Source organism: Pseudomicrostroma glucosiphilum (assembly GCF_003144135.1).
Source record: "Pseudomicrostroma glucosiphilum strain MCA 4718 unplaced genomic scaffold BCV69scaffold_3, whole genome shotgun sequence".
In the NCBI taxonomy this organism is placed as follows: Eukaryota; Fungi; Basidiomycota; class Exobasidiomycetes; order Microstromatales; family Microstromataceae; genus Microstroma; species Microstroma glucosiphilum.
The window spans coordinates 1035319-1060686 of record NW_020289915.1 but is presented as its reverse complement, the minus strand read 5'-3'; the positions used below and the strand labels follow the sequence as shown (position 1 = coordinate 1060686).

The 25368-nt window shown below is 56.2% G+C and overlaps 8 protein-coding genes across 8 annotated transcripts; 3 read left to right on the top strand and 5 right to left on the bottom strand.

The window, feature by feature from the left end:
- Positions 1-28: 28 nt before the first annotated feature.
- Positions 29-608, bottom strand: BCV69DRAFT_281473 (hypothetical protein). The gene has a single exon (XM_025492001.1). The coding sequence runs from the start codon at positions 557-559 to the stop codon at positions 335-337; it is 225 nt and encodes a 74-aa protein (XP_025349641.1). The 5' UTR covers positions 560-608; the 3' UTR covers positions 29-334.
- A 218-nt stretch (positions 609-826) lies between these two features.
- Positions 827-5890, top strand: BCV69DRAFT_281472 (TBC-domain-containing protein). The gene is made up of 3 exons (XM_025492000.1): positions 827-5255; positions 5336-5515; positions 5587-5890. The coding sequence occupies exons 1-3, from the start codon at positions 894-896 to the stop codon at positions 5689-5691; spliced, it is 4647 nt and encodes a 1548-aa protein (XP_025349640.1). The 5' UTR covers positions 827-893; the 3' UTR covers positions 5692-5890.
- Positions 5761-8559, bottom strand: BCV69DRAFT_257349 (threonyl-tRNA synthetase). The gene is made up of 2 exons (XM_025490625.1): positions 8187-8559; positions 5761-8107 (listed from the first exon to the last, which is right to left on the bottom strand). The coding sequence occupies exons 1-2, from the start codon at positions 8533-8535 to the stop codon at positions 5853-5855; spliced, it is 2604 nt and encodes an 867-aa protein (XP_025349639.1). The 5' UTR covers positions 8536-8559; the 3' UTR covers positions 5761-5852.
- A 146-nt stretch (positions 8560-8705) lies between these two features.
- Positions 8706-12415, top strand: BCV69DRAFT_281470 (hypothetical protein). The gene is made up of 2 exons (XM_025491999.1): positions 8706-9421; positions 9503-12415. Exons 1-2 carry the CDS (start codon positions 8770-8772, stop codon positions 11920-11922), a joined length of 3072 nt encoding a protein of 1023 aa, XP_025349638.1. The 5' UTR covers positions 8706-8769; the 3' UTR covers positions 11923-12415.
- On the bottom strand, positions 11976-15405 carry BCV69DRAFT_281469 (hypothetical protein). Its single transcript, XM_025491998.1, has one exon. It carries the CDS (start codon positions 15296-15298, stop codon positions 12170-12172), a length of 3129 nt encoding a protein of 1042 aa, XP_025349637.1. The 5' UTR covers positions 15299-15405; the 3' UTR covers positions 11976-12169.
- Positions 15406-15685: 280 nt separating this feature from the next.
- On the top strand, positions 15686-17487 carry BCV69DRAFT_281468 (putative SEC4-like Rab/GTPase). The gene is made up of 5 exons (XM_025491997.1): positions 15686-16007; positions 16099-16229; positions 16384-16406; positions 16489-16574; positions 16680-17487. The coding sequence occupies exons 1-5, from the start codon at positions 15953-15955 to the stop codon at positions 17036-17038; spliced, it is 654 nt and encodes a 217-aa protein (XP_025349636.1). The 5' UTR covers positions 15686-15952; the 3' UTR covers positions 17039-17487.
- A 180-nt stretch (positions 17488-17667) lies between these two features.
- BCV69DRAFT_267874 (hypothetical protein) lies at positions 17668-21997 on the bottom strand (the record flags this gene model as incomplete). The annotated part of the gene is made up of 2 exons (XM_025490844.1): positions 17668-21551; positions 21651-21997. 2 exons carry the CDS (start codon positions 21995-21997, stop codon positions 17918-17920), a joined length of 3981 nt encoding a protein of 1326 aa, XP_025349635.1. The 3' UTR covers positions 17668-17917.
- Positions 21998-23243: 1246 nt separating this feature from the next.
- BCV69DRAFT_281466 (kynureninase) lies at positions 23244-25081 on the bottom strand. The gene has a single exon (XM_025491996.1). The coding sequence runs from the start codon at positions 25011-25013 to the stop codon at positions 23313-23315; it is 1701 nt and encodes a 566-aa protein (XP_025349634.1). The 5' UTR covers positions 25014-25081; the 3' UTR covers positions 23244-23312.
- Positions 25082-25368: the final 287 nt, after the last annotated feature.

Below are 25368 nucleotides of genomic sequence, written 5' to 3'. Positions count from 1 at the left end.
TCGGGTCACCATGCCATGTCAGTCAGTTCACGAGGGCGATGGAGAAGAACCTGCATTGATGATTGAAGGACGGTTTACATTGCCACACCAGAGCCATCTGCTCTTTCATTCCCAGATATCAGTGTTGGAGTATGCTGTGGTCCATGAGGCTCTGACGCCAGAGACCGGTCAAGGCGAAGCCGTATATTGGCTCCCCCAGGAGGTCACTCAGTACGCCACAAGAATGGTAAAGGACCAGAAGCCAGATGATGTCGAGCCCATAGTCAAAAGCTTAGGTATCAGAGGGACACATTACTGATGTGCAGACATTTTGTGGTAGAAGTCTGTATGTGATTCACCTCGTCAAGCCGATTCGCTCAGCTGCCGTCATTTCCCTCCTCTCTCCGGCTCGCCTGTCTGCGGGATGTTGGCTTGAGTCAGGCTGACCTTGCAAGGGCGTGTCTGGCTTCTGCTGATCTGCTGTGCTTAAGCTCTCCTCCCTTGCCTTCTTTCTGATTGCCTTGAGCTCTTCGATGTCGCTTGATGAGACGAGGATGCTTGTAGGAGGCCTTCGGATCATGATGCTTCGAAGCAGTGATTCACTTGCGACGCGATAGCGCTTCTGACTCCAAGCTGCAAGCAGTCGAAGTAGACTGTCGTGATCTGAGATCAAGTCTGGAGGTACGAGCACTCTTTGTTTGGTCTGCGTTGTTGGGATGCTCGAAGCTGTTCGTATGAGCGGAGAAGATGCGAAGCGAAGTGTTGCTCTCGGTGCAACACGCTCCCGCAAAAGTGGAGAAGAGCTCGCTTCGGTTGTCTCCCCTTGCTGTGCTCTCCTATATCCGCCCACCACCAATCCCACAACCTCTGCGTGGAGAGAGCACAACTGCAGCCTACCTGCTTGTCATCTCAGGATGGGGTCAGCAGCAGGAAGTGCTCCAGCTGCTGGCGACGATCCCCTCTTTGACCCGCTGTCCGCCTTTGCTGCCTCGTCCTCGTACACCTCCTCGCAGCGTTCCTCTCGGCCTGGCACGTCACATGACGATCAAACGCGTCCTTCTGGTATCGAAGCGTCAGCAGGGCGACATTACTTTGACCTGAAAGCACTACAGTCAAGTCTACAATCAAATGATACCACGGCTGCAGCCTTTCCCAAGGCGACGTCTAGCGTCAGGGACAGTTCAGCAGGACAAGTAGGCTACGATGGCGAAGACGACGGAGGAAAGACCCCAGGCGAAAGGAGGCCCCGACTGATAGATACTAGCGAGGGGAGGTATGAGAAAGGCGGTGCTGAAGACGATGAGACCAGGTCACAGTCGGAGGCTCTTACGCCGAGATCATCGATGTCTGCTCTCAGAGGACAATCTCCCTCAGGGCAACCCGGTCTCAACGCCCAGACCCTGCCAGCCTCCAGACCCACAGGACTGCAGAGTCCCTATCACGACCGTCGTAGCGATAGTCGACTTGGAAAACGACCCTCCGAAAGTGGGCAAACTAGTCGGCCACCCTCAAGAGCAAATGCTCCTTCTTCACCATTCTTTCCCAGCGAGCCGCGGCCCAACAGCCGGGCACATCAGAATCTCCGGGAGCCTCGAGACTTGTACGAGGAACCAGACGATGGAGACGCGGCTAGTGCTTCGGAAGAGGATGAGACGGGTTTTCTCTCAAGATTACATCTCATGTCCGATGCTGAGCTGCAGCGCTTGATGGGCGCAACGATCAGGCCCGGGGGCTCGCCTCGGCAGCTCTCGCCTTCCTTTTCGCGTCCATCGCTCGCTACTGTACAGGCCGGTACGCCTCAGCATAGCCTGAGCTCGCCAGTGCTAGGCGAAGTTGCCATGTTCGCTCAAGCAGCAAAGCTGCAAGAGATGGAAAGCGTCGAGCTTTGCAGAAAGCTGTCTCGAGCCCTTGCGGAAGCCTTGTCAGAGGTCACTGATGCAAGGCAGAGTCTCAGAGAGCAGCAGGAGCGCTTTGCTACGCAGATGGACGCTATGAAAAGGCGATCGGAAACAAGGGAGGAGGCTATGTATGCTGTCTGTCTACAGCATGGTATTGCGGCGGGCACGATCGATCGAGCGGTTGCTAGGGCTCTTGCTGACATGCCGCAGGTCAGCATCAATGTCGAGGAGCAGGTCAAGACGCTTGCCCAGAGGACGTGGCTATCTGCTCCAGATACGCCGGCCTACCCTTCCACACGGCGCAGTAGCGTTCACTCACGCTCTGCCGGCTTGGACGGAGAAAGGCGACCTCGATCAGCGGCCAGTGCTGCAGAAATGATACATGAGCCAAGCTTGCCTGTTTCCCTTCAAGAGGCGATGCTGGACGAATTTCACGTCGGAGGCAGCTCTGGTATTCCTGTCTCTTCGGACGTTCGCCTCTCTGCTAAGGCTCGTGCCGCTTCCTTACAGCAGGGGTCCGCAAAAGATGCACGACCGGACTTGGGCACAACCCAGTCTGCCTCCCGCTCGAGCGATGGCACATCTTCTGCATTGCCCACACCAAGTAGTAGCCACTCCGAGGCAGCTGTCAGCTTCGGCAGCTCTCGTCGATCAACTACCGGTAGCTCGCCGATCAGCGCACGGCGCTCCAGCTCAAGAGCGGTAGACGGTCTGCTGCCGTGGAACAACGAAAGCAAAGACCGCAAAGCTATTGCCACGACACAATCGACTCTTGTTCCAGCAGTGAACGCAGACAGCGCTGTCGCGAACACATACACTCCAGCGTCGCTGGGATCTACAACCCTTCCCTCGGTGCCTAGCCTCCGGACTTCATCGTCCAATCCAGGGTTCTTCAGCAGCTTTGGATGGAAAAGGGGCAAAAAGGGGGCGCCACCAGTACCCGTGGTTCCTGACACTGTCGCTTCGCCCAGTGCGGACGGCAAAGTCCTGGATCAGGCCAAGTCTGCACCTCTACCCTTAGGGCCAAGTGATCAAAGCACTTCTGTCCAGTCCGTCGCCAGAGTTGAGGCGCCCCCCAATGACTCAACATCGATACACCCTCAGCTAGATCGGACCTCGTCTGGCACAGACGTGATCTCTGCACTCCACGAAGCGATAGGCTCAGCTCCAGTATCGCCGTCTGAGCACCCAGCTCACCACATCGATCTCAAAGCTCTACCCAAACCTCCATCGGTCAAGGCGATTTTCCTCGCTACCCGTATCCTCGGCAACGACGCTTCGAGTTTGTTACAGAACCGCGGTCGTAAGATCTCCCAGCAGGTGGCCCAAAAGGCTGTTGACGTGGTAAAGAATTCTCTAGATGAAGGACTTCATATCGACGAGCCGCCGAATCGAGGCTCCAGCCAGCAAACAACCATACGGAGACCGTCTGGCACCCAGCCTCCGGTGCAGCGCGAGTCTGCGAGGTCTACTGAGAGATCTGAATGCCGTCCAGTCGCCAGCGCCAGCATAAAACAGAAGCAACGAGCACAGTCTGTAGCTGCACAAGCTGCTGCTGCCATCGTCGAATCTGCTTCTGGACCGGGGACAGCAGCTGTGGGCCGGCTCAGTGGACGACGGAGTGAGGTGCGTCTTCCGTCCCGTTCACGCGTGGAACCAAATGTCACCCGTCTACCGCGCCAAATTGGCTATGGAAGCACTCAGCATCGAGCACCGTCTCTTGCCGACAGGACAGCAGCCGAGCCTCGTACGCCCAGCAAAGGCCCACCAGGCGTCGAAGGAGAAGCTGGCCTACCAGTAGAGCTGGAGGCGATTGTTCCTTTCGATGGCAAGCCGCCAACGCTGGCTCTCTTCTCTCAAACGGGTCGCCGACCCACTCGCGCACCCATCAGTAACGGCGACAATGACGACGAAAGTTCTGGAGACGAGTTCGAAGTCTATGGTGGGAAAGGAAACCTCGTCATTCCTCAGCCGGTACGGTCTTCCGCCATTGGCTTTGACGACCGAGCTGTTGATGTGTTCGGCTTTGTCTACGATGCCACGCCGGCTGACGTTCGTCTGCTGAGGCAGGCCCGGAAGGCGTCCACCCCAGCTCCTGCCTGTCTGACGGGCATCAGGGTCGGGGTGGCAGCCCGTGGTGGCTCTGATCGGCAAAGTGGAAGCGAAGCTGATGAGGCGGACACGGACACGGACGCGGACAGCATCATTGCGAAGGAAGAGAGCACAAGTGAGGACATGTCCCACACTGTCACCGACGCCATGCCTGCCACTCCAAGCAAGTCCACTACCGAGCCTGCAGACAGCTCTCCTGAGACAAGCCCTGTCAGGCTGCTGGGTATCGCCCGAGGTAGGCCCTCGACAGAGACTTCGCAAGTCAGCGCATCTTCCGGCCTAGAAGCTGGCCCCACCAGTCCTGGCCAAGAAAGGGAATTTCAATTGTCCAGCGATCCCTCGAAAGCTCCTGAAGGCCATGATGAGGAGCCCACCACCACGACAGGCACCTCTAAGACGCGTGAACCTAAAGCGACTTCCGAGACGGTCCGTCATCTTCTTGATCAGCTCAAGGTCATGCATTCTCAGCACCAAGAAGTCCAAAAGGCCAAGTGGGATGCATTCATTCAGCATCGCCGCACAGTGATGACACGGTCAGCTGAGAATGCGTCGGGCACACAAGATCGTGACAAAGAAAAAAAGAGCTTGTCGAAAACCGCTCGCGGCCTCTTGGCCGATGGTCGTACTCCAAATGCTGAAGATCAATACCATCACGGTCTCATCGGCGTGCGTCTCTTGGGCGACGACAAGTCAGGGAAAGAGGACCGCAAGCAATTTCTCCGCCTTGTTCAGGAAGGGATCCCCTTGGCTCATCGACCCAAGATCTGGGCGGAATGCAGTGGTGCAAGCGAAGTGGCAGAGCCCGGACTCTTCCAGGATCTGCTCAACGAGCACGCCAGCGAGTCCAATCCCTGTCTCGTCCAGATCGATCTTGACGTGCATCGCACTATGCCCACCAACATCTACTTTGGAGGTGATGGACCTGGCGTACCCAAGTTGCGGCGGGTCCTCGCAGCGTACTCTTGGTACAACCCGAGTACCGGATACTGTCAGGGTATGAACAATCTTGCTGCCACTCTGCTGCTCACACACGCCACCGAGGAAGAAGCTTTCTGGGTGCTGGTGTGCATCATTGATAAGATTCTGCCAGAGGATTACTACACTTCACATTTGCTGGTCTCTCAAGCCGATCAGCGAGTACTGATCGATCTCGTCCGCGAGCTGATACCAAAGCTGGCGGATCATTTAGAGGACTTGGGCGTCGATTTGCCTGCCGTCACTTTTGCTTGGTTCTTGTCGCTCTACACCGATTGCCTTCCCGTTGAGGTGAGTATTGAGACGGCACTACATGAGAGACCTGAACGATTGACTGAACATCCCTTCGTCTTGCCTCATTCGTGCCGCAGACCCTCTTCCGCGTCTGGGACCTCCTCTTCGTCGAAGGAATGATCATCCTCTTCCGCGTAGCCGTAGCAATCCTGATGATGAACGAGAAGGAACTCATAGCTACCACGTCCCCCGCCGCCTTCTACGGACACGTGCACAGCATGACTTCGCGTCTCTTTTCTGTGGACAGACTTTTGCAGGTGAGTTGGCTCTACATCACTCCGCTTGCTTCTGGACGCAAAGCACTGACTGGAGGATTTGACCTTTGCAGCTCGCGTGTCAAGACTTGCGCAACGTTGTGACAGAGGAGAAAGTTCTCCGGCGGCGCAGAATCCACATTGCCGATATTAAGGATGAGCTTGGTCTCGCCGAATAAGTCCCGCTTCGCTTTCTATAAGTTACCACAGCCACAAGACATCACTATACGCTCCTTTCTCACATTCGCATGCATGTACAATAGCTTCATCTGGGGTGTTCATCTGATTCGCGTACATTCATTCGCTTCTGGCCAATGACGCCTGCATCGTTATTCCGGCCCTACAAATGCCAGCTGTCGAGCTTGCAGAAGAGCTCCCTGAGACCTTCCAGCTTCCACTCGCCCATGTCCTGTTTCCACTCTACAGCGTCCCCAACTGCCGTCTTCAACCTCTGCACTCTGCCCTGATCTTCCTGCTGCCCACCTTCCGCACCAGCTTCGCCGCCCCCACGGAGTCGCACGCGCACTGTCCCGTTGCGGGCTTCCTGCTCACCGACGACGAGCGTGAAGTTGTATCGTGCCACTTGTGCCTTCCGAATGCGCTTGCCGAGGGTATCAGTGGAGCGGTCCACATCTACATGGAAAGCCTGGGTAGGTCGCGGCCCCACTTCAGCACCAGAGGATCCACCACTTTCAGCAGAGATACCAAGGGAAAGGTACCTCTGCACTTTGCGGGCGTATGCGCTCAGCTCTTCCGTATCTGTCACAGGCACGACTAGAGCCTGTCGTGGGCTGATCCAGAAGGGCCAGTGATTGCCCCTCGACTCGATCAAGATAGCCATAAACCTCTCCACGCTTCCCAGAATTGCGCGGTGGATCATCACAGGACGAGCGCGGCCTGATGGCTGCTCAGTGACATCTTCGTAAGAGAGGTCGAAGCGTTGTGGCAGCTGGAAGTCGAGCTGAATTGTTGCTGTCTGGTGTTTGCGGCCGAAGATGTCGACCAGTCTAACGTCGATCTTTGGACCGTAGAAGGCTCCGTCTGCTTCGTTCAGCTCCCATTTGAGACCAGTGCCGTCCAGCGCATCCTTCAATCCTTGCTCTGCTCGATCCCACTCCTCGATACTCCCGATGAAGTTGGCGGGACGAGTCGAGAGCACTAGCTCAAAGCGGGGGAAGCCAAAGACGTTGTACGCTTCTGATAGCATGTGCAGCATTGTACTGATCTCGGAGGCCACTTGTGACTGAGCGCAAAATACGTGCGCGTCATCTTGGTGGAAGCGTCGGACCCTCGTCAGACCAGAAAGGGACCCAGAAGACTCGTTGCGGTGGAGAGGCGACCACTCTGCAAATCGAATGGGAAGGTCCTTGAGCGTTCGAGGCTGCGAGGCGAAGATGATGCAATGGCCTGGGCAATTCATGGGCTTAAGACCAAAAGCTTCGTCCACAGCTGTAGAGCTGGAGTGAGCAGAGCAGCACCCATCGCGCTCACTTGATGTCTTTCGAGCCAGTTCTTCCTCCCTCATGTCCTTCTCCTTGAAGCCTTCGACGCTGAACATGTCATCACGGTAGTTCTGCCAATGTCCACTTCGGACCCACAAGTCCTTCTTATACAGCTGTGGGCTGATGACTTCGTCGTACTCGTGGACATCATACAGATCACGTATCACCCTCTCCATCTTGCGGGCCAAACGAACACCGTGCGGCAGCATGAAGGGGATTCCTGGAGAGGACTGATGAGTGAGGAAGAGGTGCTGGGCTTTGCCGATCGCGTGATGGGACGATGCCGCTGCCTTCTCAATCGCCTGCAGATGAGCTTTAAGAAGCTTGTCGTTCGAAAATGAGATCCCGCGTAGTGACTGTAGATGTTGTGATGTTGGCAGAGATGTAGCTGGGTGAGAGGGATCGGTGGGTATAAAGGTCGCTGTCGACCACTCTGTCACTTTGAGCGCTTTGACAGCGCCGGTGTCAGGCAGCACCGGGCCCTGTGGCGCGATATCGACAAAGCTGTCCCCGAGGCGTATCACTTCAACATTATCGTTTGGAAAAGCTAGCACCCTCTCGATCTTGAAAGGGTTGCTCTTAAAAAACTCGATTGCTTCAGATTTTCTCACGAATTCCTTCCGGATGGGCATATTCTGGGAGACCATCTTGGCGATGATGCTTTCCAGCTGAGCAATGTCCTCTGTGGAGATGGGTGTAGGCTGAAGGGTCTGCGACGCAACAAGACGACCCACTGCTTCGACCGATTCGGCATAAGAAGTCAGTGCAGGTTCTGGTGCGTGCTCGGGTGGTCTCAGTAGATGCTCATAAGAGAAGCCGCTTCCGCCTGCACCAGACTCAAGCAACCTCGGCGATCCGGCTAGCAAACACCTATCCGCTCCATGTAATTGGACCAGCGCTGCTCCAAGCAGATAAGCAGAAGTATACCAGAACGCTTGTCGGCCGGCTGCGTGCTCGGAGTTAAAAGGAACGAAAATTGCAGCTGTAGCATCGGAGGGAAGAGGTTCGGAGAGAGAGATTGCAAGGCCCAGCTGGTCCTGGCCGTCTTTAGGTATTGCTGCAAAGAAGTTAGGATACGCTTTTGGCATTCGAGCTGTTCAAGAAGAACATGCTGAGCTATCAACATGATGAGGCGCAGGGAAGCAGGGACCCGTTGCAGCTGAATCTCTTACCTTTGAGAAGTTCTCCTGCTGTTCGGAAGTCTGCCAGATCTTGCTGCGAGATTTCAAGCGTCAAACCAATCTTTGCCTCTTCTGTGGCTTTCTCTTCCTTCTCCTTCCCTTTGCTCGGATTTCGTGAGACGTATTGTGAGATCGGCGACTTCCAGAGAGCTTGCGTGGGAGGATAAGCGAAATACCGCTGTCCTTGGACACCTGCCTGTGGCCGACTCGGTAGAGGTGGTAGAAGCCGTTCTTCGAGCAAGCCAGTAGATCGAGGCCTGAGTGGGATACTTCTACGGCGTCCTGCTGTCCATGTGAGCGCACGTAACGTCCTCGAGCCATGAGCTACGGAGCTGCCCATTGCAGTAGCAGCCGTAGGCGAGTAAGGAGCGGTAGGAAGAAGTGGTCGAACCGTTCGTGCATTGAGCCACACGGAAAGGGAAACGAGACCGGAACGGAACGGATTCACACGACTCATTGAATGAACGAATGTAGGCGGGGAAGCAATTTACTCTCCTTCCCGCAAATCCACATCTGCCTCACCTTACCGATCATTCCTTCACTGGCCTCTTTATACCCAAAGGACGGGCATGCCATGTCGCCTGCCACGGCCTCCTCATCTTCTTCGAGATTGCATGGCGCCAATGCTGCCGGAAGCAGTAGCCTGGCGTCGCCGAGCAGTCAGCGTAGGGCATCTAGGAAGACGCCGTCCAATGAGCAGCACCCTTTCCGCCTGGAAGTCCAGCAGGTGACACCCGTGTCGATCTCAATGAGATGGTCACTTAGGCCGCCTCCCATCAGCGAGCTCAAAAATTCAGGAGAAAACGGGACCGAAAGTCTGTTACGCAAAACCTTCGCTGCTGTCAGTCGCAAAGAGGCGCGGGCAGGCAGCGATGAAGATGACTGGCCTAGCGATGATGGCGCTACAGCTGTCAACGATGATGCATCGGATAGCGACGACCTCTCCGACAGCTCGGAGCCCGGACAATCGATAGACGATCATTCTCACTCGACGTCAAAAGCTGAATCTGGCTCTCTCTCCCTCAGCAGGATGTTCGAGTCGGGAGTCTCAGTCGTTCTCAATGGGCAGGCTTGGAGCCAAGTGGTCATCGGAGACAAAGGAGCCGACGAGGCAGTGATTGTCGTGTATGGTCTACATCCGGAAAGTGAATACGACCTTGAGATGACCGTTGGAACGCAAGACCAGAGGAAGGCAAAGCTTGCCGGTCGCTTTACAACTATCCGAGGTGAGTACATGGAGACGGTAGTGAAAGACGGAGGTCAGCAATAGCGCTGACTGCCACGCCTCCCCTTGTCCTTCTCTGCAGGTACAGCGTCTGGGAGTGACAGCGCTGGTCTTGCCACCCCAGAGGCTAGAGATGCCCCCACTACAACCGCCGTACCATCAATGAGTGCCAGAGGGACGTTCACTCCTCGACAAGCCTCCGACCACGGCCACCAAGGCGGCAACGGGACCTCCTCCCAAGAGACTCCTGCCGGCCACAAGGAGCTCTCTCAAGCTGATGTTATCGAGGCGCTACGCGACTCTCTGACAGCAGAGCTCCGGCAGGCGCGCAAAGAAGCGTCCCGGGCTGAGCAAGCGTTGCGCAACGAGATCGAAGCCATCAAGAAGTCTCTAGATCGTACTAGCGGAGTCGACCATCGCTCGAAGCAGAAAGTTCTGGCCTTGCAAGAATCGATTAGACAGGCGAATCAGTCTGCAAAAGACATCGCGGAGGAGGCCGAAGTGGTAGAATCGGAACATGAGAGCTGGGAAGCAAGGGAAAAGGAAGCTGTCGAAAAGGAAGGCTTGGCTCGCGAGAAAGCTGAAAGCGCTGAAGCACAAGCATCCGAAAAGATCAAAGAAGAGGAGGAATTGACCTCGGCTGCCGAGAAGGAGCTGGCCGGGGTGCAGAAGACCCTGAATGCTCGCACTTCAGAGGTGGAGAAGCTGGAAGAAGGCAGGCTAGCAGAGTTGGAAGCCCAGCTGGTTGAGCTCGAGGCAGAAGTAGAGAAGATGAAAGGGGCCAGTACACCTCCTCTCGCCGAACCTATGCGGTACTCGCGGGGCGTCTTGGAGCCACATGCTCCTCCTTTCCAGCCTGGTCAAGGACTTGCAAGTGGGAATGCAGCAAGGGGCGGCCCCACCGGTATGCGAGGCTCAAGACAGTTCAGAGACGGCAAGGGGGCTCCTGTGGGCGCGGCTCCTATCTCAGGAAACAAATCTGGACCTCAGCGCCATGCTTCTGGCGGCAGTCAGGCCAATAAGCGTGGCAGAGGTGGTATGACCGGACCTGGTCCTGGCGCTCATCCTCACAACATCATGGCTCCAGCGCTCAACTCTTCATCGTTTGACCAAGCCGGTCCAGGGTATCCGCCTATGATGCCTTACAATCCCGCAGACTTTGCAGGACCAAGCGGATTTGCCTCCGCTCCCGCCTCCAGTCGTCCCGCCTACCCAGCGGGACTGAACCCAGTCCTACCGGACTTCCAGCCTGGCTCTGGTCATCCATCGCCCGTCCTAGCCCGCAACCTCTCGCCAATGTTGCCCATGCCTCCCGGCTCCACTGGCTGGAACCAGGGCAACGCAGACTTCTCTCCTCAGGGGATGGCGGGTGGAGGAGGGCTCAACCGCATGCCCTTCAGGAACACAAGTGGACTGCCTATGCACGACTCCCCAACGATGGGAAGCTCTCACTTTCCCGGTGTGATGCGCGACTCACCGACGAGTGGAAGTGCCTACGCGTCCTCTGCCAGCCTCCTCACACCTTCCAGCGCATACAGTGGAGCGGCATTAAGCAAGGATCGCGGAAGGCGGTCCTCCTCTATGGGTTCGCCAGACGACTCTGCGGACATCTTCGACCCTACTTCCTCGGGCCCAAGTATGCACTCCCCTTCTTCCTCCAGTCACTTCTCTACAAGACCGACGTACGATCTAGGTCTCAGTAGCGGAAGTGCTGGTACAGGCGCGGGCGCACCTGCTTCACCATGGAATCGTACAACAGCTCTCCCTACCGAGCCTTCTCCCAAGCCTGGCGCAGGACCATTCTGGTCTTCAGCAGCGGCTACAGGTCCAGGCGGAGCCACACCCACGATGACTTCCTCTCCAACGATGGGCGGCCCGCCAGGAGGTGGGCTAGGCGGTCCACACTCTTCTTCCTCCTCGTCTGCAGAGGATATCTGGGGCCCCAGTCCTGGGCCTGCTCCTGCGAACTCATTGAACATGGTCAACGACCCTTCTGGTCGCTCCTCGCGGTCCACCCTTCCCAGCTTGCTTTCAGGAGCGGGCACAACCAGCAGTCACAATTCACCCGTACAACAATCCTTCCACCAACCACCATCGCAATCCCAAGCACAGCAGTGGCAGCATCCCCATGCACTTGGACAACTCTACGCGCAGCATCAACATTTCCCACTTTCACAGAGCCAGCGACACTCGTCTTCTACCAGCTCTCACTCGCCAAGTCAGAGCGGAGGAGGGAGTACGCCCCAAGGCGCAGGTGTGGGAGGAGGCGCTGCTCCTGGTAGTGTGAATACGAGTACGAATGCGAGTGCAAGTACAAGCACAAGTGGGAGCGCCAATGGAAGTGGTCCTGCGAGCGCAGGAGGAAGCATGCCGACTAGCCCAACCGTGCCTCTTGGCAGTGGCAGTGGCAGTGGCAGTGGCAGTGGCAGTGGACCCAGTGGTGGGTCGGGCAAGAGTGGAGCAACGTACGGAGCGATTGGAGCGGGTGGTACAAAATCCTAGACGAATCCTTACTAATACAGATGGACGTACTGAGCGATGCGAGATTTGGAAGTTGGCAAGGCAAGAGGGTGATGAGATGAAATGTAATAGAGAGTTTTTGTTGCTATTGCTACTTGTACAATTGGGGTCATGTCAGGCACTCTTTCTTTACTTTTAGCTATCCAACTAATCAACCCCAACCAAAACCAAACTAAACGAAACCGTCATTAGCTAGCAGTGTGAATGTGACGTAGGACAGGACACTGTCTTACTCGTCATCATCGCTTGCCTCACTTCCGCTCTCACTATCCTCCTCCTCCTCTTCCTCCGAATCACTCTCACCACTCTCACCGCTCTCCACCTCTTCCTCTTCCTCTTGTTCTTCCTCAGCATGACAAACAGAAGCCCAAACAGCCTCGACTTCAGCCTCCCATCGCTCCTCTCCTCTTCCAGCACGTCGAGCAAGGTGCAGGAGATGCACAGCGCCTCTTGTATCTCCTGCTTTGCTCTTACTACCCTCACCATTCTTGACATCAACTTCCTCTACGCCCACGGGATAGAGGGCGTTGCGGAAGAGACGTCCAAACGCCTCTAGCAGGTCCGCCCGCTCCTCCTCTCCTGCCACCTCGCCGCCTTTTTGTGGTCCTCGACCGGCCCGGTCTGAGCTAGGCGAGAAGAAGGAGGCGGCTCGATTGCCCGCCAGTGTCTGCAGCGACGTAAAGACCTCTGCCCGTGTGGCGGCAAGGAGAAATCGATCGTCCAGCAGACGGAAGTAGACGTGCAGACTCGGAGAGCTCTTGTGCGTGTCAGTGAGAATCTTTACCTGCTCTTTCGGATGAGTGGAAAGAGTGCTGCTGGAAGAAGAAGACTTGATAATGTACACGTACAGGGCTTCATCGTGTAGCTCCTGGTCCTGCTTTCTCTCCTCGAGAGTGGGCGAGGCGGAGCCTACTAGTGGGCCACGAGTGAGGCGAACCAAACTCTCGAGTGCCTTGACCAATTTTGTTGAGGATGATGAGGGAAGCGAAAGGCACCAGAGATGGAAGAGCTTGAACGTCTTGCGCGCTACGCGTGCGTACGGGCTTACGGAGGTCTTGAGAGAGCTAGACGTCAGGTCGAGGAGAGAGGACCAGAAGGCGAGTCCTCCTGTCTCTTCTTCCTCCTCGTCGAGGTTTGTATCTCGGAGGAGGGACTGCCAGGCGCACTTCGAGGACCAGACCCTTGCGTGCAAATGGGTGAAACATCTCTCGAGCAGAGGCGAAGAAGCCTCTCTTTCCTTGATGATGCTCAACAGCTCATCCCATGCTTCAGTCACCTTGTCCTCCTCACCCTCCTGGGCAAGAGCCTGCGTGTGCAATAGCTTCTGGTACCGGAATATGAGGGTCAACAATCTGACTTCCTGCTGCTCCGCTGTAGAAGTTCGAATCTGCTCCTGCCCTATGCGTTGCAGTGTCGATGCCAGGTATGGCAGCAGAGGGTCCTGCCTTGCTTGAGCGCCTAATCCAATTTCAAAAGGTGAGAAGGAAGGGGAGGACTCCTCGTCTGCACTATCTTCTTTGTTTTTCGAAAAAGGCAGATATGCGTACACCCTCCAGATTGACCAAGCGACCTTCATTCTGAGTGATGCTAGACTGTCGCCATCGCTGTTACGCATGTCATCAAGTATTTCCTTGATCTTTCTGGCCAGCAGCAACTGCACTTGTCCAGACGGTGTGCCAGCCGAGGATCCGTCTGCCAGTGATCGAAGAAGTAGAGAGAATTGCGAAAGGAGTTGCTCCTCCGTTTGCTCTGCTTCTCGCTCGCGGTTTTCTTTCTGCCCGGTCTTGAAGTCGATGAGAAGACCAGAGGCCTCTCCCATTGATCTGGTCCAAGAGGCTTGCTCGTAGCCTGCAGCCGCCCCACTGCCGAGATACGAGGGACGGAGTACACTGGCCACAGCCAGCTCCTTTCTGTCCTCTTCCCTTCTCTCTTCCTCACTAAGGAAGAGGCGAGCCTCCTCCTGCGAGCGCCGGTTGAGGTCTTCGGTGAGGGTGCGCAGACTTGTGCTCTGCCTCGCCAGCGTCAACACTTTGGCATTCCCAGGCGACTGCTGGGCCAGAGGCGATAAGGCGAGAGCCATGCCCTGCAGCAAAGCAGACCTTAGCTCCTCTCCATCCTCGCGTCGGTCTCCTTTACTGCTATCTTCGCCTGACAAACGAGCAAAAGGGAACTTCTGTACCTCCTCCGTGACTGCGAGGATGAAAGCTAGGCGTGCCTGGGCTGGCAGGGAAGGCCCCGCCTTCTTGATGATTGACTCTTCCTGACTAGAGGCTGTCAGAGCTAAAGCGGAGGAGAAAATTGCGAGGGGTAATGCGCCTGACAGAACCTTGGAAGGGGCTGTAGCCGCTGCTGCTACGCTAGCGCTCTGAGCGGCTCCCCCGTCCTCGTCTTCATCTCCTTGACGGATCTTCTGCATCGCAGAATTGCCTCCTGAGCTCTCGATACCCTCGCCTCCTTGATCTTCCTCCTCGCCGTCCGGCGATGTCGCCTCTTCCTGAGCCTCTGTCGAGGCCTCCTGAGTAGGCTGCGAGGTAGCGTTGATGCCCAGAACGGCCCATCGCCGACGTAGTCTTTCGAGGAAGACCAATTCCATTCTGAAGTATTGGACCCACAGATCGAGGACATTGCGCGTCGATGATGTAGGCAAAGAATGCAAAGAGAGCCTTGCCGCATCACTTGAGCTAACACTAGCGAATTCGACCTCCTGGCTTGCTGCACCATTGCTCATCTTCATCTTTTTCCTCCTGGCAGCTCCTCCTTTTGAAGGAGGCTGATGCTGCTGGCCGTTGCTGCTTTGCTCCGCCATGGACGTGTTGAGTCGAATACCTCTGAGCAGGGTAATTCTAGCGGCTGACGCATCAGTGTTGTTATTCAGCTCCCAATCTGCTACACGGATCCAAAGGGCAGCTTCGCTGGGATGCATGCTCAATCCCTGAGCAGCCACCTCTCCATAGACTCTTCTCATCTTCCTCTGCTGGAGAAAGTCGAGGTAGAGGGAGTAGACGTTGGGTTCCTTTCTTGCCTTTTTGGCAATGAGGCGTTGCCAGATGGAGATGATGTGCTTCTCCATGCCCCTTCGAAGCATACTTCGGTCCTTGACTGTGACACGATCATCTCCCGTCTCTGGGTCTTTACCGGCCCTCGAGATGCGCAAAAGCACCAGCTTTTCGACGTCGAGTTCGAAGGCGACATATTGAAGGAAAGTGGCGGGTGACGAGGCGGGAGTGATGAGAGCGGTCTCGTGGTGTCGCCTGGTGTGGGTGAGTGCTTGCAGCTCGGTGGCAGAGAGAAGGGAGAGCTGCGACAGGAGCTGGAGCGTGGGGAGGAGACGCTCCAGATGGTACTGCACCCTGTCCATGTCTGCTGATATGGCACGACGATGGCGTGAGTGGTGTGATAGTGAAAGGGCGGGCCGAGTGAGTAAAGGCAAGTCGTCTCCTGTGCCTCACCTTTGCTTCTCTGTCCTGTGGTCTTCGAGAGTACGAAGTTCCGGCGGCGGAGTCTCATTTGTCCTTCCGTGCTTTCCTGTGTGGTGAAATTTAGCGCGCACAGATCTGACGGTTGAAAGTCCGCCCTCGCACGACGCATCCGAACACATCCACGCCAGGGTCACGGCGGGGCGGAGGACGCTGGGCCGAGGGAGGCGGGCAGACAGACACACAGGCAGCGACGCAGTGGCCCGCTGCATTGACTTGTTACTTCTACGCCTCCCCCCACGCACACGCACCTACTCCAACCATCACCACCATCACTCTCTCTCTCTCGCTACCAGCATCCTCGTACACATCACTCGTGGCTGCTCGTCTACTTGGACCTTCGCTCCGCCCGCAACGCCCGCCCATCTGCCTCCGTCGGGCTAACCTCGCAGCCCCAGATCATCGCACAGCCTCCGCTCCCCGCGCCAGAGCAACCAATTCGGCGGGGCCTTTCGTACTAGACTCGGACATCTCACTGCTCCCACCCAAGGCATTGACCTGTCCCTTTTACCTTACTATATCGCTGAGCAGCCAATATGCCCAATCCTCATTACGACTTGCTGCTGAAGCTCCTCCTCATTGGAGACTCTGGTGAGTGTCCCTCAAGCGGATCTGCTTCCGGCGCTCAGCCCCTGCTCACACCCCTTATTCCTGCTCTTCTGGCATCCCATTTCTCTCCCAGGTGTTGGAAAGTCATGTCTGCTGCTACGATTCTGCGATGATGCATGGACACCCTCCTTCATCACCACCATCGGAATTGACTTTAAGATCAGGACAATTGAGCTCGATGGAAAGAGGATCAAGCTGCAGATTGTGAGTAGTCACAGAGTAGGGTATATGCGGTGTTCAGCTGCACAAGAGGAGCACATGTCAAGAACAGGAGGGCAGATATACGATCATGCTTGCTCAGCGGTACACATTACTGACTGGTCAATCTTGCGCACCTCAAATACTATCCTCTCCACAGTGGGACACAGCAGGACAAGAGAGGTGAGAGCTCTGCAGAGCCTACAGAGGGCCAAAGGCATGTACCATTGTCGCTGACGCTCTACTCTTCAAACCTCCCACACAGGTTCCGAACAATCACAACGGCTTACTACCGTGGCGCAATGGGTATCCTCCTCGTCTTCGACACGACTGATGAGAGGAGCTTCCAGAGTGAGTATCAAAAGACGACAGAGTCCGGCTCTTTAGATGGCCGCCTGCTCTAGAGACCTTGACTGACACATTCTTGGACATTTTCTCTGCCTCACAACCGCACAGACATCCGAACTTGGCATTCCAACATCGAGCAGCACGCATCCGAGGGCGTCTCCCGTCTGCTAGTCGGCAACAAGTCCGACTGGACCGAGAAGCGGGCCGTCTCCCGCGAGGAAGCCCAAGCTCTGGCCGACGAGCTAGGTATCCGCTATGTAGAGACCAGCGCCAAGAACAATGATCAGGTTGACGATGCCTTTTTCAGCTTGGCTAGGGAGGTCAAGGCGAAGCTTGCAGAGAGTGGAGTGGCTGGAGCGGCTGGTGGGGCTGGGGGAAGTGCAGCGGCTGGTTCGACGGGGGCTAGTGGAGGAAATGTCAATGTGGGCGCTCAAGGGAACACCAAGGCAGCGGGAGGATGCTGCTGAGGGGACTCTCCTGATAGACCAGGGCACTCTCACTTCTCGGCCGTCAAGCAGCACAAGCAGGAGGGACGAGTAGGAGGAGCACGAGTCGGACTTCTACACTAGCTCCCGACGATACTTCTGCACCTATCCTCCCCTCTCCCTGCTCCGCCCCTCTGGCCACCCGCCTCGTCCCCTCGACCCCTCTCCCTTGTCTTTACTCCTCTCCTGTCCTCTCCTATTCTCTTGTCCTTGTCATGATTCTGCGAAATAGCACCTCTTACGTCCCCATTTCCGTCCCGTCCCCGTCCCCGTCCCCGTCCCCGTCCCCAACCTGGTTGCTCTTGCTTGCTTGCTCTGCAAACTCCCCCTCGAGGTCTGGAGAGAGAGAGAGAGAGAGACTATTCTATCGATCGCCAAATGAGCACCAAGGCTCGGATCGGGGCGGGGCGAGGCAGTCTCGTTCAAGTCTGCGTGTGTGGGCGTGGGCGTGGGTGTGGGTGTGGGTGTAGGTGTTGGTGTGGACAAAATGGCGTTCCATCCATCCGTCCATCCATCCATTCCTCCATATGTACCTGAGATGTGTACCTGAGATGTGGAGCTCATGCGTGCGTGCGTGCGTGCGTGCGTGTGTGCGTTCATAGCCAATATGTCTGTGTGTGAATGTGAGCGTTGTGGTGTGTTTGTGTGTGTGTGTGTGTGCTGAATACAAGTGAAGACCCGGGATTGGAATAAAAAAAGAAACTGAACTCTGGACTGAACTGAACTGAAGTTCACTGGACTGGACTGGACTGAACCGAATCGATCAAGTGAGAAATGATTCCTCTTTTCCAAGCTGCTGAAGCTTCTTCCTTCCTAGCTTCCCCTCTCTCCCTCTTTTCACCTGTCCGACCTTTTCCCCTTCTACAATCTCCTCCCAAACGCGCTCCTATTGCCTCCCCTCCCAGGTCCGCCTCCAGCGGCACCACCGCCACCAGGCGGGCCCGAGCCCGTAGCAAACCCAACGTGGCCTCCTCCGCTAGAGCGCTGCCGAGCGTGCTGCTGCTGCTGTCCATCCGCCCCAACTGGCGCTCCGTGCATCATCCTAGTGCGGGAAGCTCCCGTCGCAACTGCCGGTCCTGGGCCTAGGTCGTGTAGCTGATATCCACCACCACCGCCACCGCCACCACCGTTGCCTACAGGTCCTCCTATTGAGGGTGGTTGAGGGGAAATGTTTCCCCGTAGGAGAGAGACGTCTTCCCTGCTTGCTTCGAAGTTGGTCGTGCTGGCATTCATCCCATAGCCCATGACTGCAGCAGGGCTACTGCGACCATTTGGATGTCGTAGAGGATCATAGCTGCCTGGTGCTGGACTGGAACCATTGCGATAGGGTGGTGCACGGGCATTGACTCCTCCTCCTCCTCCTGCGGGGATGAACGTCGCGCCGTTTGCTCCTGGTGCACGATATCCTGGATCTCCACCAAGACCATTGGGCATCGGCGGTCGAGGGTTCTTGGATTGCCGCTGGGACCGGCGAGCCTGTGCTCGACTGGGTGCGAGAGGTTGAGAGCGTAGAGAGAGGGTTCGTGGCACGGGCTGTAGACGATCGCCTCCTGGCTTCCATTGTCCCTGAGGTGCAGCTCCGGCTCCTGCCTCTCCGGCGACGAACTCTTCCTTTTCCAACATGGCCTCGAGCTCTCCTGCCGCTAGCACATCTGCTGTTCCGTCTCCATCAATGATCATCGTATGGCGGATCACTTGAGTAGGGGGCGGAGCCGCTTCCTCGTACACTCCCACATGAGCACCCCACACATCCTCTTCAGTCGTCTCTGACCAGGTGTCAGACTCTCTGAAGTGAGGATGACGAGTGCGGGGCGCGCCAGTGTAGTCTCCATCAGGGGAGTGAGATCCTTGTGATCGCAGGTCTTGTTGGTCGTTCCAGAATTTGCCACCGAATTGGGCTTCCATCTCACGTCTCCGCTTCTCAGCCCGCTTCTGCCTGTTCTGCCGACTGCGCTCCCAATCTTCCCACTTTCGCAAGGGAACACTGGCAGCGGCAAAGACGCTGTCTCCCTCACCACCTCCATGCCCGCCTTCTCCCTTTCCTTCACCTGCAACTTTCCGCGTCTCACCCCAGGAAAAGTCGTCAAAGTGCCAAAAGGCATACGTCGGGAGAATAAAGTTCCAGACCGGCAGGAAGACGAGGTAGATTCCCATCCACATGACGTAGACGACCTTTCTTGTTGCGAGTAGGATCAGGAAGGCTGGTAGACCAATGACGGCGATAAGCAGCATCAACGGGATAGCCTCGGAGAAGTTCTTGGGTGGGTTGAGGCAGTAGGACACAATGAGAGTATACGTCAAGCAGATAGCTACGGGTAGGACCAGAGTTCCGACCAGATCCATGAAGATGACGAATTGCATCGAGAAGCAGAAAGTCCCGCAGAGATCCCTGACTAGCACGAGCTCCATGAGGTTGTGAATCGTAGAGTTGATCCACCTTCGTCGCTGTGACAGGAGCATCTTGAATGTGTGGGGCACCTCTGTACGGCACCGAGCTTGCGGCACAAAGATCATCTTGCGATTGGGGAACGTTCTCAGGAGAGTGGTAGTCAGGAATCGGTCCTCTCCCAGCAGTAGCAGATTCTTCTGATGCAGCGTCGACACAGTCGACTGCGAGTACTCCCTCGTGATCTCGGGCTTGACAAGGATAGGTACCCAGTCGTCATCTGATGGCTTTCTTGCCTTGATTCTGTACATCGAGAAGCAGCCTGGCAAGCAGGTCACACCACCAAAGACAGACTCGAAGGCTTTGACGAGGTGATGACTGATAAAGTACTCGTAGACCTGGATCGCAGTCACCCAGCTAGCCGTCTTGTTTGAGATACGAGTCTCACCGCAAGCTCCCATGACCATGTGGTCCCTCATCATCGCATTTGACAGCTTCCGCATGCCTGCAGGATACACCTTGGTATCGGCATCCACCATCAAGACTAGCTCAAAGAAGTCAGGAGTGACACCCATGAGTGCCTGAATCTTGCGGAAGAGGTCGAAGTCTAGAGGCGTCATGCGATCGTTGTAGGTCACCCGCTGGAGGAAGTTCATGAGAATCATCTGAGAGTCTCGCTTGCCTCTGTTGCCAGGCTTCCCCTCGCCTGCCTCTTCGGGTGTACCACACTTGACGATCACCACCATTGGCACCCTGCGGCCGCCCGAGGCACGCGCGTAGTGTCCAGCGTAGACCATGGCCATGTTGTGAGCTTTGGCTCCTTGTGCAACTGCGACAAAACTCATGGGCATTGGTGTACCGAAGCGAGTATCAGCATCAAGAAGCCCCACGCAGGTGTCAGGTGTGGATTGTGACTCTCCATGACCCGTGACCATGCCGTCCGCAACAACGAAGAGAAGCTTCTTGTGATCCGGATAGTCGCTGTCTGCGAGCGACGTGAGTGTTGTTCCAATTCCTTCCTCGTTCTCTGAATAACACGTGACCAGACTGATGATCCACGGCTCGATACCGATCGTCTCGGCAGTCAGGACTGTATTCACAGAAGGGCTTGAAGAAGCCGCATCTGACCAGGCTCTCTTGGCTATGGGTGTGAGTTGCTTGTTGAAGGCGGCAACTCCTCGGTCCCTGCCTGCCCAGGGAGCGGCCCCGGAAGCATTGACTGCAGTCGCCGCATCCTGAGGCAGGACGTTGAGGGGCACCTTCTTCTGGCCGTCATCCCGCGGAGCAGAGGACATCCTGTCCGCGAGGAACCAAGAGAAATACAGCGCCATGAAGAAGCGGATCATAACCACGCCCAAAATGGCCAAGAGGGATACGTAGAGGAACATGTCGGAGACGAAGCAGCCTGGTGTTATCTTGTCTATGCTGCCAGCCATGTACTTTTCCATCATACACGGAATCGCGTTCTTGGTGGCGGAACTGGTGTAGAAGTACCTGGTTGCATCGCGGGCTCCGCTGTCTGTGAAGTTTTGCAGCTGACTTCTGATTGCGAGATCTACCGAATCGTTTGCAATAGCCTTTGGATTGGCAAGCAGATACGGGTTCATATTGAGAACATGACCCTCAATGACTAGATAATTGGCGAAGGTTGAATTCTTGAGATCCTCCCAGCCATAGCCAACCCGTCTTGTTAGGTTCGTCATACCAAGAGTGGCGAGATTTGTCGTATTGAGGTAGCCTAGAGCGCACTTGGTCAGCGTAGCAGTCGACATATCGCATGTGGTGCTGGTCGCGTAGGCTCCCGTTTGATTTTGGCAAGCCGGATAATCGTTCTTGACCGTCCGGTTGAAGAGAGTAGTGACATCATACCCGGAAACTGTATCTGCCATGGTCCAGAGGTCCACTCCAACCTGGGCGGAGTCCGGGAGCTTGGCGGCGCTGATGTCGAAATTCCACCCATCGATCCCCAGTGTCCCTGACCCTGACCCGATGCTGGCAAATGACCGGGTACTCGCCGTTGCGGTACTCGGGCATAGGACCTTGTTCAGTGCAATGGTCACGAATCCTACTATTCCTCCGAGCGTCAGTGCAAGGCTGACTAGCGTGACTCTGGTACGAGGAGAAGGTAAAGAGCAAAGACGAATGGAATGGTCAGTATTCTCAACGTTCGCATTTACAAAGCCCCTACCAGCCTCATCCGACTCTCACTTTTCTCTCCATGCCTGCTGCGTCGCCTTGTCCCTCATGCCGCAAGCACTCAGACATGGGGACAGGGCCCAGAATGTCAGAACCTTGGAGAATATCCTCCAGGTGGGCGACCCGGGCTCGCTTGTACTTGCTGCTGATGATGATTGTGGATTGATGAGGGGTACTTGGGGATGTTGCCGTTCCGGCCTGGTCAGCGTCTTGGACCTCTGCATTCTGGTAGGCTGCCGTAGCGGCGGAGGCGCCTCTGTCCGGATCGGTATCGAGGTGTCCCTACCCACTCCCGAGTTGGCGCCTCCGGGTTTCCGCACAAAGGACTTGCCCCAGGTGGCATTTCTAGAGGGAGCCATCGTGGGCAGCTAGACTGGCTCTGCCGCCAACGTGCCGCTGGGCGTTCTATGTCTGAAGCGCGGGGTTATTGTGGCGAGGCAAAGCAAAAGGTGTCGGACTGTATAGAGTCGGAGGTCAGGTGTGGACTTGGTAGCAGCTTTACGCCTTGTGGCAGACTTTTGCCGGAAGTGCTTGAGCGAGCGTGGCAGATGGCGAAGCAAGCTGGTGTGTGCGTCAGAGCGATGCAAGTAAAGGCAACCACGAGGTGTCTGCGAGATGCTCGAGGGAGCAGAGATTCTCCAGAAAGGGTGATTTGGGTAAAGACAGGGGCACCTCGGACGTAGAGGGAGATGATAATGGAGGAGACAGGAATCCTCGCCTACGGGCGCGCACCTGTTTCTGTAGGTTTCTAGCCGAGAATGTGGGGATGACAACGTGAGCTAGCCAGAGCTCAGAAGTGGCCGGGAGAGAATGGGGAGATGGAGCTGGCGATGAAGTGGATCAGCAGCTGTGAATCGTACGGAGCTTCGTAGTCGTCGTGATCGTCGTGTGCAAGGCCAAGAAGAGAGGCAAGTCGCGTCGTGGAGGGTATCGAGTGAATGTGGAAGCAGAGGTAGAGGCCCAGAGAACTTGGAGCCAGTACGTGACGCGAAGGGCAAGGGAGACGATGAGGTTGGGTCTTCGTTTCCTGGCCTTGTATCGGGAATGACTTGCAAGACAGCGGGATGAATGCCCTTGAGCTTGATGAGGGGAGGCGTGGTGATCTGAATGTAGGTTTGAGATTCTGGAAAGGGGGGGTTGGCTTGGGGGGGGGGAGGGAGGCTCGCCTGCCTGCCTGGGAGCGCGATGGCTCACTGCCGGGCGAAAGCGCACACACACACGGACACACACACGCGGCACTGGCCCACTCAGTCGGTCAGCCAATCAGGCCGAGCAGCCAAGCCTCCGCGTAGCGCGACGCAAGGCACTGTTGGTCTCGAGGAAAAAAACGCCCAGGCAAAGGCGCACCACTGTCGAGGCACCTCGTCCTCATCGCCACGGCGTCTAGACTCTTCAAGGTGTGCCATGTGGGGCCTCATCCTGCCAACAGTTGCTCAAGGCGATCACATCTCATCTGGCAAAGGCAGCACCTTGCTCTTCACCAGATGCAGCCAGACAGACACTTTGCCTCGTTGTACCTGAGATACGCAGCGCAGGCTACTGGGGGGGCTCGGCCTCGGACTACAAGACGCGCCCGGCACGCGTGAATACAACAGGCTCAATCACAAGGGTGCTTCGCATCACATTGCAATACAATTGTATTACGCTCATACACGGGCAGAAGTGACACTCTTCCTAATCATCATTCAGCCCGCAGACGGCAATCACACTCTTCTCAAAAGCGTCCACTGCCCTCCACACGTCTTCGAAGGAGCTATACTGCGCCAGTGGGGCAAAGCGAATCACATCAGGGTTACGAATATCCGCGATGAGAGAAAAGTGCTCTTCAGCATACGTCTGAATACGCGAAATGAGCGTTTCAGACGAAAGCGGCGGTGGGACGCCGTCGTCGTCTGTCTGAGCCTCGCTTGCATTGGCTGACTTCTGAGAAGAGGGACCGGGACCATCGCTAGTGGTCGTGGCTTGATTCGGAATCCGGATGGACAACTGTGACCCTCTCTGATGTGGGTCACTCGGAGTGATCAAGTGCATCCCAGCCTTTTTGAAGACAGGTGCATACCTGGTAGAATGAAACAGGAGGTACTCGAGGTATCCAGTCAGTTGCAGAGACCTCGCCCTCAACACCGGCATAATGGACCCAGAGCCAACAGTCGTCTTGGCCTCCTGCTCCTTTGCCCAAGGCTGAGTGCCTACCACTTTTGCATGATCGCTCGCACCCAGAGGTGACAGCTCTACAGCAAGTGACAGCGTCTCGAGAGAGCCTCTCAGCACCGCCATATCTAACGTGCTCGGGTTAGACACTTGCCACCCAGCAGCTCCGACCGTTGGATCAAACTCGGACGGCATGGCGAAACGAGTAGAGCGCTTGTGGCCCCACCAACCTGCCGGCCGGAGCAAAGGCGATGGATCCGGATCTTCGGTGGAGAAGGTTGGCGATCCGCCCCACTTCTCGTGAATGAAGAGGCCGGCGATTCCTCCTGGACCGGAAGAGCCATACTTGTAGGTACACCACACAGCAAAGTCTACACCCCAATCATGCAGTGCTAGCGGAACATTAGCAAAGGCGTGAGCAAGGTCCAGACCACAATAAATGTCTAGCTCTTGTGCCTTCTCTGCGATCCGTTCGAGCTCAAACAGCTGGCCTGTGAGGTACTGAATGCCTCCGAGCAAGATTCCCCAACACTCCCCAGTAGCTGCTTCCTGCTCCATTGTATGCAGAATGTCTTCCGTATTGAGAGTCTTTGTGCCCTCCCTCGGCTTCAAAGGGACAAGCGATGTCTTTGGGTCGAGTCCATTCAGCTGCACCACAGAAGCCAAAGCATATTGGTCCGAAGGGAACGGTGATTGCTCATGGATGATCTTGTGCTTGGATGACCGCTTTGCGAGGGGTCTGTAGAAGGTCTGCAGGACCGTATGGAGATTACCCGTTAGGGTATTCATGGCCACCACTTCGCTCGGCTTTGCACCAGCAATATCGCTCATGAGCCAATTGACCTTGTCGTCCATCCTGGTCCATTGTCGGTCCGGTCCGAAGGGGTGATTGAAGTGGCCCAGGACGCCATGAGTGCCCCATGCATTCACTTCTTCCAGCACAATCTGTTGGCTGCGCTTCGCTAGTGGGCCCAGGGAATTACCACAAAGGTAGAGGGAGGTCTCGCCATCAGACGGTGTGGGAGGCTTGGGAGGGGTGGCTGAGGTAGAGACAGGGTGAACGGAGCTGGCGAGGGGTAGATGATACTGTGACCGAAGGGCAGACAAGGGATCCTGCGAATCAGCCGCTTTAGCAAACTCGCGCGTCTCGAGTCCGACGTTGTGGTCTTGCGCTACCCGCTGAAGTTGGGCAGGAAGGAGGCAGGGAGGCGTGACGGACTTCATCGTGGGACTGATCCGATTGTGAGTGAGCCGATGTGGCTTGGTTTCGTGGTAGGCAGTACAAGTCGAGGTCAGCGATAATGTCGTCAGCGGTATCTTCCCCGTTGTGACGCGGGGAGGAAGGCGAAGCGGAAGGAGCAACGTGGCTATGAGGTTCTCGGCTAATCCACGGTCCGGTCAACATTGATGATGCCTCCTGTGACACTTCGCAAGGGTCTCTTGAACACAAGACGGTCCTCGTCGTCTGCCGAGCATCTCACCATCACCCCATCATCTTCTACAGACGAAATGAGCGATGCCTACCTCAATCTCTGATCTTGGCGCGGACGCTTCATAGAGGTCTCCAACCCCTTTGCGA

Excerpts from the sequence above, each read along its gene's own strand:
- BCV69DRAFT_281473 (XM_025492001.1), bottom strand. The coding sequence starts at position 559 with ATGATCCGAAGGCCTCCTACAAGCATCCTCGTCTCATCAAGCGACATC.
- BCV69DRAFT_281472 (XM_025492000.1), top strand. The coding sequence starts at position 894 with ATGGGGTCAGCAGCAGGAAGTGCTCCAGCTGCTGGCGACGATCCCCTC. Across the intron at positions 5,256-5,335 it reads CCGATTGCCTTCCCGTTGAG|ACCCTCTTCCGCGTCTGGGA; the intron begins GTGAGTATTGAG and ends TTCGTGCCGCAG. Across the intron at positions 5,516-5,586 it reads CTGTGGACAGACTTTTGCAG|CTCGCGTGTCAAGACTTGCG; the intron begins GTGAGTTGGCTC and ends TGACCTTTGCAG.
- BCV69DRAFT_257349 (XM_025490625.1), bottom strand. The coding sequence starts at position 8,535 with ATGGGCAGCTCCGTAGCTCATGGCTCGAGGACGTTACGTGCGCTCACA. Across the intron at positions 8,108-8,186 it reads AGCAGGAGAACTTCTCAAAG|CTCGAATGCCAAAAGCGTAT; the intron begins GTAAGAGATTCA and ends CTTCTTGAACAG.
- BCV69DRAFT_281470 (XM_025491999.1), top strand. The coding sequence starts at position 8,770 with ATGTCGCCTGCCACGGCCTCCTCATCTTCTTCGAGATTGCATGGCGCC. Across the intron at positions 9,422-9,502 it reads TCGCTTTACAACTATCCGAG|GTACAGCGTCTGGGAGTGAC; the intron begins GTGAGTACATGG and ends CCTTCTCTGCAG.
- BCV69DRAFT_281469 (XM_025491998.1), bottom strand. The coding sequence starts at position 15,298 with ATGGACAGGGTGCAGTACCATCTGGAGCGTCTCCTCCCCACGCTCCAG.
- BCV69DRAFT_281468 (XM_025491997.1), top strand. The coding sequence starts at position 15,953 with ATGCCCAATCCTCATTACGACTTGCTGCTGAAGCTCCTCCTCATTGGA. Across the intron at positions 16,230-16,383 it reads AGAGGATCAAGCTGCAGATT|TGGGACACAGCAGGACAAGA; the intron begins GTGAGTAGTCAC and ends TCCTCTCCACAG. Across the intron at positions 16,575-16,679 it reads TGATGAGAGGAGCTTCCAGA|ACATCCGAACTTGGCATTCC; the intron begins GTGAGTATCAAA and ends ACAACCGCACAG.
- BCV69DRAFT_281466 (XM_025491996.1), bottom strand. The coding sequence starts at position 25,013 with ATGAAGTCCGTCACGCCTCCCTGCCTCCTTCCTGCCCAACTTCAGCGG.